The 14,960-nt window shown below is 44.4% G+C and overlaps 1 protein-coding gene across 4 annotated transcripts in view; it reads right to left on the bottom strand.

The window, feature by feature from the left end:
• ADAMTS14 (ADAM metallopeptidase with thrombospondin type 1 motif 14) overlaps window positions 1-14,960 on the bottom strand; it is a 70,059-nt gene that overhangs the window by 14,953 nt on the left and 40,146 nt on the right. For all 4 annotated transcript variants that reach the window (XR_014006976.1, XM_081189568.1, XM_081189569.1 and 1 more), the window contains exons 7-14: window positions 9,819-9,924; window positions 8,839-8,982; window positions 8,436-8,568; window positions 7,431-7,544; window positions 5,003-5,151; window positions 3,974-4,149; window positions 1,957-2,090; window positions 726-849 (exon numbers count right to left, since the gene is read on the bottom strand). Coding sequence is in view for 3 of the 4 variants with exons in the window: in XM_081189568.1 (XP_081045694.1) it covers window positions 726-849; window positions 1,957-2,090; window positions 3,974-4,149; window positions 5,003-5,151; window positions 7,431-7,544; window positions 8,436-8,568; window positions 8,839-8,982; window positions 9,819-9,924 (1,080 nt within the window). In the remaining variant the exon portion in view is untranslated. The remainder of the gene's footprint in view (window positions 1-725; window positions 850-1,956; window positions 2,091-3,973; window positions 4,150-5,002; window positions 5,152-7,430; window positions 7,545-8,435; window positions 8,569-8,838; window positions 8,983-9,818; window positions 9,925-14,960) is intronic.

Raw genomic sequence — 14,960 nt, 5'->3', positions numbered from 1 at the left:
GGCTTTGAAAAACACACACAAGTATTTTTCTCTTTTGACTTTTGCTACAGCTATGTTTATTTAAGTATGTGTTTGACACCCTAGGGACACCTCCGGCACAAAACCACATTCAAAGTGAATGGAGATGTCCCCCATGGACTGAGTAATCCAATCCAGTTCTGCGGATCTTGAGTACAGGAAGCCAATTATATCATTTTTTTGAATAAGGAAATTTGTACTTGTGTATAAGAAACACACACACACACCAGAATATGCCCAGATGGAGAGCATAAACAGGAAATTTCAACCCATGTAGCTTTCAGATGACATTGGAGAATATACACAAAATTAGAGAACAAACAGGATGTTCTGCGCATTGCCTGGTCAATATATACAAATGGATGGAATCCCTCGGATGAGTTCATATCCTCAGTCACTCAGAGACTATGGCTACTGGGAAGGCAACTTCCAGAAATGCCCTGCTGATCGTGTTCATTGGTGCACACTCTGCATGTCGTCATACAGATACACTCCATCACCAGTGTTTATGCAAACACTAGATGCAGCTCACATTAACTCCAATTTAAATAGTTTCCCCCTCCAATAATAGAGGCGGGGAAAGGGCTGCTGCTAATTCTGGCAATCTATATAGCTTGTAAGGAAAATTTTAAAAGACACTCTGTCTTAGAAGCACTCTAGGTCCTTGCCTCTCCGCCTTTAAGAGAAGTTTGTCTTTGTACTCTCACCTGCCTGCTTTGGGGATTTGACCAAAGTCCCCTTCACCGTCCGGCAGTGGGAATTGTCACCCCCACAAACACCACACTTGTCGTCCTGTTTGAGGGAGCCGATTTCTTTGTCACACCCAACGTGCTGTCATAAGAAGAAGAAAAACACAAACACAGAGAAAATATATACACAGATAGAGTTTTGCTTCAGATTAGATAGATAGAGTCTATGTATCACCAGTATCATTAAAACAACGTTATAATCCCAAGTGTTTTTAGAAAATGTTTGGTGCGGGTGTAATGGTATTCAAATTGCTTTGGATCTTGCAACACCACACTCAACCAAAATCTTCCTATTATCCTGGAAGCAATCAGCATTGTCCAGTGTTTTATTCTATATCTAGCAAGCTCAGCTTCGGCGACTGAACAGTGTGCTATAAATACTGAAATAGTAAGCCAGAGGATTTATTGCAATCACCACAATTACAGCCCTGTGTGTGGTGCGAATGAATAGCAGCAACACACAAAAAGCCAGTGCGGTTGTCTGGTGAGGAGTTCTGGGTTTGTGGGAGCAAAGTTCAAGCCACTTGCTCAGTTACGAACTTGCTGGGTGGCCTCAAGCAAGTACGATCTCTCGTGGATCGTTTCCCCGTCTGCAAAATGGCAAGGCATAGGCCTGCTTTGCAAGGCTGTAGGAATAAAGAAGGATGGATGAGATCCTATGCCCATGTTCTTAGAAGCAAACTCCCTACACACCCACTGGACTACCCTCTAAATGAATGCATTGTAAAGGGGGGTGTGCAAAGTTCAAATACACACCCAGGGTGGGGATATTCCCTTCCATGCAACCTAAATAACAGTGAGGAAATTTGGCTAAAGACCCAAACAACAAAGACTTCTTAATATCTCTTCAAACCAAAATGGCAACATGAAAGGAATTTTAAACTAAGACTGAGCTGAAATTACTCATGTTTCCTATTTTGTGAGCATCAAAAAAACCCCACCCTATCACTTTTGGCGAGTTTTCTGCACTTGCCACAAACACATTTGCCTTGTTTTGATGCTTTCCTTGTTTCCCCCTTTTCCATTTTTCTCAACCTCACAAAGTCCCCAGTCTCATTTGTGTATGATTCTGGTTATAAAACTATCCTATGGGTTATGACTGCCCATGTGGTTTGTCAATGTCTTCTGCTCGTCCTTTTGACACAAAATGTATAGGAAAACAGATGACCCAGCAAGTTCAATTACGTACCACACACTCTCCCCTCACACAGACACTGTATGGGTCTCTATAGCTGCACCTTGTGCCATCATGAACAACTTGATTCATGAATACCACGTCTCCAGTTTCCTCAGACTGGCAAATCAGCTCACACTTCTGGGCATCTGCAGTAAAACAAACACACAGAGGTATTAGGTACTATGTGTGTGGATTTCTGACAAAAGTGAAACCACAGTATTTTGTACAGCTGATCCAATGTTCTCAGAAGAGATTTGTTTTTTATTTTCCTCACCCTCCTAGAAAATGGAGAATTTGCAGAATTTTTCTCTGGCTATTCTCCACCATTTCCCCCACACAATGCACCAGAATGAAGCTGGGTCCAGACCTTGTGGAGGATGTAAAATGGCACCCAGGCTACACACGCAGTTGCTGCCGTTGTCACTTGCAACAGTGGCAAAACACACACAACACCCTTCACTTCAGGGAGTGGAGGGAGGGCTGCCTCCACTGTCAATGGTGAGCCCCCCCCCAAAAAAAAAACTGCTGGAGGGGGGTGGTGTGAGCTGGAGTTCAACACCATCTGGATAGCACCACATTAACTACTCTTGAGTTGAAGTCCACCTTGCCTTCTGCTCCTGGAAAGCGTTTTTTCCACCCATCCAAATGGGATTCAAGTGCCTCTTGAAGCCCAACATTCTGTATATGCGAACTTTCTTGCTCTGTACTGGTCAAACATCCCTATCCCAAATGTTTTCCCATAGGGCATTCAAATCAGGAGGTCACAGAACACATGTGTACCATATTTTAACGTGTGAAAGAGCTTAGCAGGTTTGGGGTGCATTTCATATCCTCCATTTTGAAACAGATTTTTAAAAATGCCCCCACTTAAGACTTTTCTTGATACACTTATAGGAGGACCTTGGCTCTGGCTTAAAGAGTAAAAAGGTAAAGGGACCCCTGACCATTAGGTCCAGTCGTGGACGACTCTGGGGTTGCGGTGCTCACCTCACTTTATTGGCCGAGGGAGCCGGCCTCTTCTGGCGAACCAGAGCAGCACATGGAAACACCATTTACCTTCCCGCCGGAGCAGTACCTATTTGTCTGCTTGCACTTTGACGTGCTTTCGAACTGCTAGGTTAGCAGGAGAAGGGACGGCTTAAAGAGTACCTGACGCTGAATCATTGTTTAGCATAACATGCACAAGCAAGAACAAGCCTTGGGTCCACATGCTGCCCATTGCCTCTTGGCCAAGAGGAAGAATCCAAAAGCTTTTGCGTTGATTTCCCCTTAACCATGAAATGCGCTGCGTTGCCCGATGGTGGTGAACAACCCCAACTACGGTCAACTTCAAAAGCCAACATCAAACTGTGGAGCTGGTAAAACTAACAGCAAAAATAAGAAACCAAAATGACAGACTATTCACGGAAGAATGGAAGCCCTTTTTGGGCCAGCTGAAAGAATATTATAATCAGGTGAAATCATATTTAGAATTTGAAATATGAGAATCAGTAGAAGATTGAGAACATATGAAATAGATGAAAATGTCTTAGGTGAAATGTTTATTAGAATGCAGTATGTAAATGGGATGGGATTAAGAACAGCATGGAGGGAAAGGCAGGAAGCCAAAGTTTAAAGAGAAATGTATAACAAATTTTAAATCTGGATTATATATGTTAAGATTCTTAAGTTTAATAAAAACTTGACTATGAAAATTGGGGGGGGGGAGGCAACATCAAACTGTGGTTCCTGCAGCTGGCTTGCTGAAGCTAACCATAGTTTGCAATAACCACAGTTCCATGTTCAAATGATATGGTAAACTGTAGCCAGCTAAAAGCAGAAGCTTTCAAACTGCTCCTCTCAGCCACTTGGGAGGATAGGGAGCACATAAGGCGGAGGCGCCTGCGCATGAATCACATCTAAAATGTCCAGCTAGTGTGGAAACAACAGTGATGATAAGAGTGAGTCGATCTCTCTCCTAGCGTATGAAGTCAGGCCAGTTCAGTAAGCTCTCGATTCAGGGTGGATCAGCAGTGTCTCAATGCCTTACCATCATGGTGTTCATAGGGAAGCCAAGTGTGCTTGGAGTTCTGGTGGGTGTAATAAGAGTTCCTCTTGGAGCATTGCTGGGCACGGAAATCCTCATAGGGACCACGACACTCTTCTGTATTGCAGACTTGGTACTCATACGTGGCACCTGGGCAATGGCGCCCTCCGTAGGCTGGGCTGGAAAACAAGCAAGCTACTGTTTAGGGAGCCCTGCATTCTTATCACCCAAAAAAACTTAAAGAGAAATTGCATTCACTTCCATACTTTCTAATCTTAGCGCTTTCTTTTCTTTGAACCAAATTTTTTGCATCAGAAGCTCGGGCAAACCCAAGGGAGCATCTCCACCCACATCGTTCAGCCCAGACACTGGGGTCCTGAGCTGAGGGCCTTCTAGCAGTTCCCTTGCTACGAGAAGTGAGGTTGCAGGAAACCAGGCAGAGGGCCTTCTCGGTGGCGGCATCCGCCCTGTGGAACGCCCTACCATCAGATGTCAAGGAAATAAACAACTATCTGACTTTTAGAAGACATTGGAAGGCAGTCCTGTTTAGGGAAGTTTTTAATGTCTGATTCTATTTTTAATATTCTGTTGGGAGCCGCCCAAAGTAGCTGGGGAAACCCAGCCAGATGGGCAGGGTATAAATAATAGATGGTGATGATGATGATGATTGGTAAAACAGAGTGCAGTCTCTGAAAACTGCCAGAATCTCAGTCCAACTAACCAATGCATTTAGTTTTAAATATAGAACCATGCATATGAGATAACTCATATCTGTGGCATAAAATGGTAAACCCAGCAACTGAAATATCGCTCAAGGATACAGATCACATGTTTCAGTAGTTACTAGATGAATTTCTGCTTTGTTTTATTGCAATTCATTTATGACACTTTCTACTGTTCCTTCACAAACTCTCCTCCTGCCTTTTTTGTTTTTCGGTGACCCAGATGCATTAGAAGGAAGAGAGGCCCCTTCTGTCCCCTGCCAGATGCGATTTCCCCAAACGACGCTCCTAGCGGAAGGGCCAAACTTACGGTGGGTTGTTGCAGTTCCTGCTGCGGGAGCGTACCCCACCCCCACAAGTCCTGGAGCAGGAACCAAATTTGGACCAGGAACTCCAGCTGCCATCCTGGCTGTACGGTTGTTCTGAAGTCTTCCAGATGCAGTGACCCTTGAAACACCACTGGAACAGGAGAAGAAACAGGGGTTACCTGAACACCTGCCTCTTCATTACTGTCCAGTGTTAGTGAGGAGATCAGTTCTACAGCCACGGAAGCACCCGGCTTTACAATAGGGTTCGGAATCTGTTTCTCCCACTCTCATTGGTCAGGCGGACAGTGACGGCTGTGAAGTCACGAAACCTTAAAGTAATAAAGAAAGGTCTCAGGGGGCCTGGGTGGCACAGTGTATTCACGAAAAAAAAGCCTGTCACCTCTGCAGCACCAAGCTAATCCCCTGGCACAGATTGAAAACTTGAAACCACACTGAGGTCAGCGGTCCTGTCCTTGCCCTTGATTTTTCCACATCAGAACTTCGCAGTATTTACACTGGAACAGTTCAAAAGACCGGAATGGGAAGGGGTGGAACGAACCTCCTGTTTTCCATGACTGCACTTGAACACAAAGCGCAAACACCCAATGCTTGTTGCTAAAAATGCAGTGGGCATACACCAGAGCGCTGCTGGTAGTGAGGATTTCCTGATGTGCGGCTCTGAGTATTTAAGGATGCACAGCTAACCATCGTACTCTACTGTGGAGACCACCAGAGTAAGGCCAGCACAGCCTTTGCAAACACAAGTTACCAAGTGGAGCAATGCAGACCTAAGTAACAGTCGGCGCTGGACCTAGTACCAGTACCCTTAGACGTATGCATTTATTCTTTATTTAAATTTAGGAGTTTGCTTTTCCACCAAAAGATGCTCAAAGCAGCTTACAACAGAATTAAAGCAAGAATCATGAAACTTATAAAATAGCTTGATTTTTAACAGTCTCGTTTTAAAGCCAGCAGTTGACAGCACTGGAAGATAACAGAACCAGATTTAGAAACATATGGGCAGGCAGAACAAATGCTTCTTCGCACTAGGTGTCAAATGACTGCAATGGGACGTGTCTGGGTGGGCTCACCTGGGGGGGGGAGTTTCATGATCCAAGAGCCATTCACTGTTAATAGATTGCTTTCTGGTGGCATTTAACTTCATGCCCAATGTTGGTGGACTCAAGAGCATCATCTCTTTTAGAGATCTCAACTAGTCTCTGTGTTGCAGAGGGTGGGGTATTCCCTGAGACAGCAGTAACCAACATGGTGCCCTCCAGACACTGTAAGACTGCAACTCTCATCAGCCACAGCCAGTATGCCCAATGGTCTGGGATTATGGGAACTGCAGTCCAGCAACATCTGGAGTGCGCAACATTGGCTACCCCTGCTCTAGATTATTTCTAAGCTGGTCAAAATAGGGCTTTGGCAGCACCAAGAATTTAGCCTGTAAATAAACTAGCAACAACAGTTGCTGCTGCTTCCAGGAGCTAGCTCCTGACACAAGTCTTGCTGCTGTGTTCTGGGCTGTCTTTTTCTCGGGTGGAAAGAGCAGCAACACAGTCTGCATGGAAACAACCACGTCAGCATAACAGAAGTGAAGTACTTTTCTGCTAAGTTAACGGGGGAATAAATGAGCAGCATGTAGGTACAAACATAATGGTTTTCACGGTGGAGGATGGAGAGGTGAACGATTCCTGATCAATGCCTCCATTCACCTTTTTCTGTAAGTCCATGGTAAAAAGGTAAAGGTAAAGGACCCCTGACAGTTAAGTCCAGTCATGAACAACTCTGGGGTTGTGGCACTCATCTCGCTTTACTGACCGAGGAAGCCGGCGTACAGCTTCCGGGTCATGTAGCCAGCATGACTAAGCCGCTTCTGGCGAAACCAGAGCAGCGCACGGAAACGCCATTTACCTTCCCGCCAGAGTAGTACCTATTTATCTACTTGCACTTTGACCTGCTTTCGAACTGCTAGGTTGGCAGGAGCTGGGACCAAACAATGGGCGCTCACCCCGTCGCGGGGATTTGTACCGCCGACCTTCCGATCGCCAAGCCCTAGGCTCAGTGGTTTAGACCCCAGCACCACTCACATCCCTTCAAGTATATGGTACTTTTATACTAATCTTAGGAAGCTATTCTCCAAGGTGCAGAATGTTACCGACATCTTAGGCCTGGTTGTTGTTTTCAACCACTGCCAATTTTGGGGAAAGGTGTGGACATACACAAAGCATTTTAATGTTCTAGATGAATAAAAGGTGCCTGCGTAATGCTGCCCAAAGAGATACACACAGTCCCTACATATTCCTATAACAAGGCATGGTCTGGGTGCCCACATGCATTGTGCAAAAGGGTTAGGGCAGGGGTGGAACACACCAGCCTTCTGCCAAGGATGAAACCGCCCAATATCAGATTCAACAGCATGGGTACCTTGCCTGATGCACACTCAGTTCCATCTAAGGGAGGTCCTTTCTTTGTCTTACAGAAATAGGGGTTGTCAGGATGGCTGCACCACAGTTGTTTGCACGGGTCAAAGGTTCTGAACTGTGAAGAAGGAAAATACAATGCAGACAAAGAAAGGACTCACTTTGTACATTTAATCCAACAGGAAGTGCAAGTAGCTTGTTCCCACCAATACTTCAGCTTATGTTCTAGTGAAGATCGTGTATTATTGTATTATAACACCCAGAGAACCATCTATTTAAATGAGGAAACGTTGAGGTTAGCATGCCGCTTTTTGCACTGCCCCTACTAAAAATACAGAACTTAAGGTAAGTGAAGTTTTTTCCCCCTCATCACATTATTCTTTTACACAACGAAAAGCTTCACCTGCTAAATTATGTATGTCAAAGTACTTTCAAAACCACGTTAAAAAGGCTGCATTTTCTCCATTTTTGAAGGAATCCAAGCCTACATGGGTCTAAGACACACACACCCTTTATTTTATCTTATTTCAAATATTTTTATGCCACCCTGCTAGATTTCAGGACAGTTTTCAACAGCACCAGCTGTGCTGACACCATTACCATCAGTGCAGAGACTGCTCCTGCTTCACTCCTTCCTAGCAGAAGGAGCAACAAATGACAATCTCTGGCTTAGCTTTATGGCCAAACAACTTTCAATGAGAATCCAAGGTTTTGTTCTTGGCTTACCAATCGTGGTTTGTTTGGAGGCTAATGCTACTAAGCCAGAGGTTGCAGAGTGTTGCTTCTTCACTTGTTAGGGGAGAAGTGAAGCTGGGGCAAAACATGGTAAACCATGAGCTATGATTTATTTATCACAGGGGTGGCCTAACCCTTTATTCACCCAAGGCCAACTTTCCAGGGGCCACACGGCAGCCCAAAAGCAGGTATGTGGGACATCCCTTTCATTTACACAAGAGCAGGATGGGGAAAGTAGCAGCAGACCGCCTACCAACAGGGTTCCTATACTCACAGCTGTGCATGTTTTGTAGCCCACACCAAAGTCAAAGCGGCATTGCTCATCCATGGAGTAATTGATTCCTGGCAGCTCAGGCAACTTAGGCCAGTTGTGCTCAAAAGGGTCGTCCAAGAGGCAGTCGTAAGAACTGCAACGCAAGACAATAAAGAAAGCTCAAAGTTATTAGGTTCCTTGCCACTTTAGCATTTTTCTTCAGATACCCCACAGGTCCTTGTTCTCCTAAACAGCTGGGCATTCTAGATTGGATTTCACCGTCTTAATTCAACACGGAATTATCAATATCTATTCATTCAGTGTGCATCCCTCCTCACCCATTCATTCTCTCCATAGAAGACAAAAACAAAATTTCAGAATAGCTTAAGAGCCCATGACGACAACAACAACAACGTAGACCTACTGTATGTATCGGTTCAGCTCTTGCTTGCTGCATCGCGACCAGTGGTAACGGTGGAAGGCAGCTTGCACCAGTGGCGCCATAATGCTTCCCATGCTGGTTTCATCGGCACATCGGTTACCTTGGCCATCGTGTTCCATACCTAACCTGTTTAAAAAGTCTGTAAGTGGTGTTCCCAAGCACTAAGGTATATGAAATAGTGAATAATGGAACAGCAGAAGTTTGAGTGCCACTGCTTCAGTTCCTATTTGTTTATTTGCCACATGTACAAAACTGACGTTAAAGCAATCCTAACTATGTTAAAACTGCTCCGACTTACTTACCACTTCCAACCCACCCACCCTCCTTGCTCCCATGGCTAGAAACAGACCTGGTGGGAGCCAGTGTCCCTCATCAAAGTGACCCACACCTTTCTATGTCACAGAAATTAAACAACAACATGGGAGCACCTCACTCAACACCATGTTTGCAGTAGCACAAATATATGCACTGAACTGGACTTGTGACCAGAATTTGCAGAAGTCCATAGAGAGACCTTCTGACCATATGGTGGATGACATCTCATGAGTTCTCTCTGTGATTACCCCTACAGGAATGAGTTCCACAAGGGCCTATCAGGTTCCATAGCTGAGTCATCAGCCATCAGTGTCAGTGGCATTAGAAGCTACTGAATGGTCTCCGGGGATCAGGAGTGTACCATTTCCCTTACCTTGCCAGCAATTGGCTGGCCCAGGCCCAGGCTATCTAATGTCCTCTAACGAGGCTGCAGGATGATGAGCACTTCCACAACCTTACCCAAAAAGGGAAGGTTGAAAGACTCGTCGGAGAATCAACACCAAAAGATGCGGGGGATGTTTCTGCCCAGAGCATGGCATTAAAATTTCTCATTAAGCCAGCAAACTTTTAAGAGCAGCTGAAACAAAGGGCACCCAGGCATCAATCACTGCAGAGATACCAGTGAGAAACCTGCCCCGACGACTTACACATGTCCAGTCTCATGAGCGACCACGAATGCCGACGAGAAGCCATCTTCGTGATTGAGGGTGCAACTGCGCAGAGGGTGACACATGCCTGTGACAGGAGCATATCCTGGAACAAAGCAGAGGAATAAGGGAGAGAAAACGAACCACGGCAGGAATGGGGGGCATGTAGGACGGGGAGGGGGGAATCAAGTACTAGAGCTGTTTCCATCAAATTTCACACCCAGCTCTCTCTGGAGGGAGGTGAGCTTCACTGGGAATGCAAATGAATCGTTTTAGGATGTTCCGCCACTCAGACCTTATGAAAGCATATATGCTTGGAAGGTCCTAAAATAAAAAATTGTTTGTTTTTTTTAAAATGTTTTAAAAATTTATTTTTTACCAACAACCAAAACACAAACAGTGAAACACCCCAGGCGGCTGATACATTGGGTGTACATAATCATTAATAACATATTCAAATCGACCATATGTACAATTTTATTTACGTTGACACTCCTCCATCCACAAGGTTTATTTAACTTTTAACATTTTAATTGCCCTAAATTGTTCAAACACACACAAATAATCCAATATCTTCTCAAACCAATCCTCCTCTTTCTCACTAACCTTAAACCCTTTCATTCTGTGTATCTTCACAGTTAGATATTCTAAAATTAAAATATTATTCAGTTGTTTCTTCCATTGGTTCACCCCTAGCTCTTCTGAATTTTTCCAATTACTCGCTATAACCTGTCTGGCTGCAGTTACCATCAATTTTACCTGTTTACATTCCTCTTTTGTTTTTAACTCGGTGCTACTTAGACTAATAAGAACCATTAATTTAGATATTCCCACCTTCCTACCCACGATTCCCGATATTTCTATACCAATCTGTTTCCAAAATTCATTAACTAATGCAAAAAATGGTTTTAAATCTCAGCACGCACACATACAGTAATTTACCCACCACCACATACATTCCCGATCGGCATTGTGGCAATGACCCAGCAGGGAAAGCATTCAGACAAACTAACAGAAACTAAATGCCAAGGCAAATGCAGCCCACTAAGGATACTGTGGGGGCCTTCCCCGTGCTTGACGATGCCTCTGTTTCTGCAGCCTGAGGCAGGTAGCAAAAGTAGGAAGTTGGTTGACTCTCTGGTGGGCCACTTTAAATGTACGACCAGGAGCTGCCTTTGGTTTGACGAGCCACAGGTTGTGCAGGCTTGCAATGGGGACTATTAGCAAGGAACAGAGTCGGAGGTAAAGTGATATGCACCTCGTAGCCGTACGACGATTCTGTGGATCTTTAGGCTTGTACACCAGCCATCCCTGAAATAGGCTAGTGGGAAATAGGGTCAAACTCTCAATAGATCTGTCATCAAATGCCATAAGGTCCAGTTCCTGGCATTTAGCACCTAGTGACTGGTTAGATCGGAGTGGTGAGGGCTGCGATTCTCCTCCTGGCTGTTGCTGGGCTTCAAACTCCTCTCACAGCCCCAGTCAACATGCCCAATGATCAGGCCAGCAGCAGATGGAGAGCCATAGGTTCTCTGTCTCTGGCTTAGATGTTTATTGTGCATTATTTGTATATGGCATGGCATGCAGTGGTGCTGCTAAGTTTATTTGTTCATTTTTTAAAAAAAATAGCTATACAAATTATTCCCTCGATACAGATTTTTCTCCATTTAGATACTTTTGAGATGTTGAATACAGGCATTTAATTCTCTTTCCCATTATGTGACTGGCTCCATCCCAAACAACAATCTTGCAAATGCCTCGGACAGGTAGATTTGGGGGCTCTGGTGTTTTGTTTTCTTTTGTTTTAGAATAGATCCCACAACCCTGAAATTTACTGGCCCCTGAGAAAAATGGTTTGACCCTCATTTAGTGACATTACAGCTTCTCTCAAGAGGCAACAGCTACATTAACAGAATCAGTGCTTTTTTAAAAAAACGAATTATCAGTGACAAGCCATTATCCTCTTATTCTGCACTGGATCACATAGTCAAGAGACAGGAAAAACGCAACAGAAATGCCGGCTGTTCTACAGCACAAAGAGGGTGAAATAAACACTACCAAGGAAGAAGCAGAAACCAAAAAGACTTTGCCACATACCTCAGCTGGCCAAGTGTTTGGAGAGCAGCCAGCAGGGTACAGACTTCATTTCCAGTGAAGTCATCTCGGCTTCTATTGCCAAGGACTGAATTTAACATATCTCTCTGTGTGTGTGTGACACTTTACATTCCTCACTCTTTCCATGGCTTAATGGCAATGCCCTTGACCAATCAGATTGTGCTTTCAGGTAGCACCGCCATTCACTTTTGTCCTGTTTCCTTCTGGAGACAGGAGGAGAATTTATACCTTTTTCCTGCCCAACCCTGTGTCAAGTGGGCTATTATCCCCATAAATGGATTCAACACAGAATGGAGACAAAAGGAATAGAAATGGCGCAATGCAGACCATTGATATGATCCAATTATAACATTTAGCAACGCTGGTCAAGCATGAGACTCTTAAATCTCAGGGTTGTGGGGTTGATCCTCAAGTTGGGCAAAAAGTTTCCTGCACTGCAGGGGGCTGGACTAGATGACCCTTGGGTTTCCTTCCAATGCTACAGTTATAATATTCTATGAGTCTATGATTTCCACTGGGGCACGCAAAAAACAACACCACAAAACCAGCACAAAACGCTTCCACAGGGTGGCTGTTATCGAACTACTTTTGCCATAGAAACTTCACATAAACAGCTATGGAGGGGTGGGGGCAGAAATGTCTCTTTCCCATGATTTTTTTTTAAAAAACTACCACACACAACCCCGAGCACTACTTTCTACACAAACAGAGGCCTCAGCATTTTAAAGCAGGCACGCTTGCCAAATGGAACTGGAAAGTCAGGGACCCCTGCCAAAGTCATGAATGGCCACCTTTGTAACTTTGATCTTTCGTTTACAATGCACTGCATAGCTATTGGGTTTAAAGGCCCAGAGCAGCTTCCATTAAAGCAAATGGTTTTAGCAGGATCAACGTTAGACCCCTTTTGAGAAGGCGGGCCACCAGCGTGCGCACTTTAATTACCGTTTCAGTTTTGCTGACTACCTCTCTTGGCTTGTATCCCTGTGCTGAGCCAAAATATTATGGAGCTGCTGCGTCCACCCGTCCACCCCACCCCCATGGAGCTTTGAGACTTGCCCTGACCTCAGGACACTGGGCGAGATCTTCCCATGGTGTTCATTCCAGAGACACCCAGCGGAAGCAGAAGAATTAAAATGAATGAATGAGGCATTGGGCTTTATAAGCGCAAATGTGACCGTGCTGAAATGTATTTATAAACTAAACGGTTGGGTGGAACTGTACTAAGGGTAATAAAATGAGAGGAAAATATAAGAGGAAAATATAAGTCACACTCTCATTTAAGAATCCCTCACACTCTCCATCACAACAATAGCTGTCATGCTTAGGAAAGCGTTTTATTGAAAACCACGTACATCCCCTGGGCTTTCTCACCGAAAAGCATGCCCTACCATATTGCCCCAAATAGCTCTAACTCCCCTCCCCCCGTTAGACAGAAGTGAATGAAGCCTGTCAGATTACAGACCAATTAGTCTAGGTTTATTTACCTTTTTAAGGGATGCAAGTGGTGCTGTGGGTTAAACCACAGAGCCTAGGGCTTGCCGATCAGAAGGTCGGCAGTTCGAATCCCCGCGATGGGATGAGCTCCCGTTGCTTAGTCCCAGCTCCTGCCAACCTAGCAGTTCGAAGGCACATCAAAGTGCAAGTAGATAAATAGGTACCGCTCCGGCGGGAAGGTAAACAGCGTTTCCGTGCGCTACTCTGGTTCGCCAGAAGCGGCTTAGTCATGCTGGCCACATGACCCGGAAGCTGTATGCCAGCTCCCCTGGCCAATAAAGCGAGATGAGCGCCACAACCCCAGAGTCGGTCACGACTGGACCTAATGGTCAGGGGTCCCTTTACCTTTACTATTTGCCTTTTAAGCTGATTGGCGAGGGAGAACTAAACGGGGCTCACTACCCTCTCTGCAATTTGGCAGGCAACTATTTTATTATGAAAGCAGAAGTAGCCCTAGGAAAGCAACTTGCAAAATATCCCAAAATCCTGTGTGGGAGATGTACAGGAGGAGTAAGGAGGAATGCTTCAGCTTTGGCTATCCTGCACTGAACACGGGGTTGCACTTTGTGACTTTTAAGGTCCCTTTCAGCCCTATAATTCTATGTGGATGGTATTGGTTGCCAGTTGGGTACTTCTGACATGGAACAGTAGTTTCAATTGCACAGGTTTGACATCACAACAACCTGGACACAGAACTCCAAGGTCACTTCCACTGCAAATAAGGATTTGAAACGAAGTGCATCTAAAGGATCATTTTCTAATCACTATTCAGTTATATTTCATGATGACGAAACATAGACCTGCCTTCATATAAATTTGGAGGGGAAGATGTAACACTGTAGAATTTATTTTTTAAAACGTTCACATTCGTGAATTCCGCTTATAACACTTGAAAGGCAACCGTTGGTTGTTGGAAATTATTTTGTCAGAATGGTTTTTACGATCTGAGCATAACTCGATTCATTAATTTCATCATTCTAATATTTTGGAGTTCACTCATGCTAAATGTTAATGGACATGAAGATAAAGACTGCAACGGACACAGTGAATTAATTGCAATTTGCTCTATTTCTTAAAGTCTATTTCTCAAACAACCATCAGAATTGGAGCCATCTGAATTTAATAGTCTTCCTGGAATAACTGAAATAAACCCTTCAATGAGTAAGAACTTCTGTGGAAGAAGAAGTTCCTCCGAAGACAGGAGAGTTAGAAGTCCAAGTTAGGTGTTGTTTACTGGACTCAAACGCATTGCAGACAAGGAACAAATGTTAACTTGTCACAGTTGCAGAAACTTTGTTCTTGGGGCGGGGAAAGCAGCAACATAGGCTAATACTTAAGATTCTTTTCAAATACCTCACTTCTTTTGCTTACAGCAAAAACACCAGCCAAATATGAACACATATTTTTAGGCCAAGTTTCAGTCGCTTTGCTATTCCAAATGACTTTTCTTCTACAAAAAAAATATCTCAGACTGCACAATCACAAATACAAAGGCATGGAGTTAAAACAGCCTATAGTTTTACCTTGCCTTAC

The sequence above is a fragment of the Podarcis bocagei genome (genome assembly GCF_964188305.1).
Source record: "Podarcis bocagei genome assembly, chromosome: 4".
NCBI lineage: Eukaryota > Metazoa > Chordata > Lepidosauria > Squamata > Lacertidae > Podarcis > Podarcis bocagei.
Note: the sequence above shows the minus strand (reverse complement) of the source record. Positions and strands in the feature narration are given on the sequence as shown.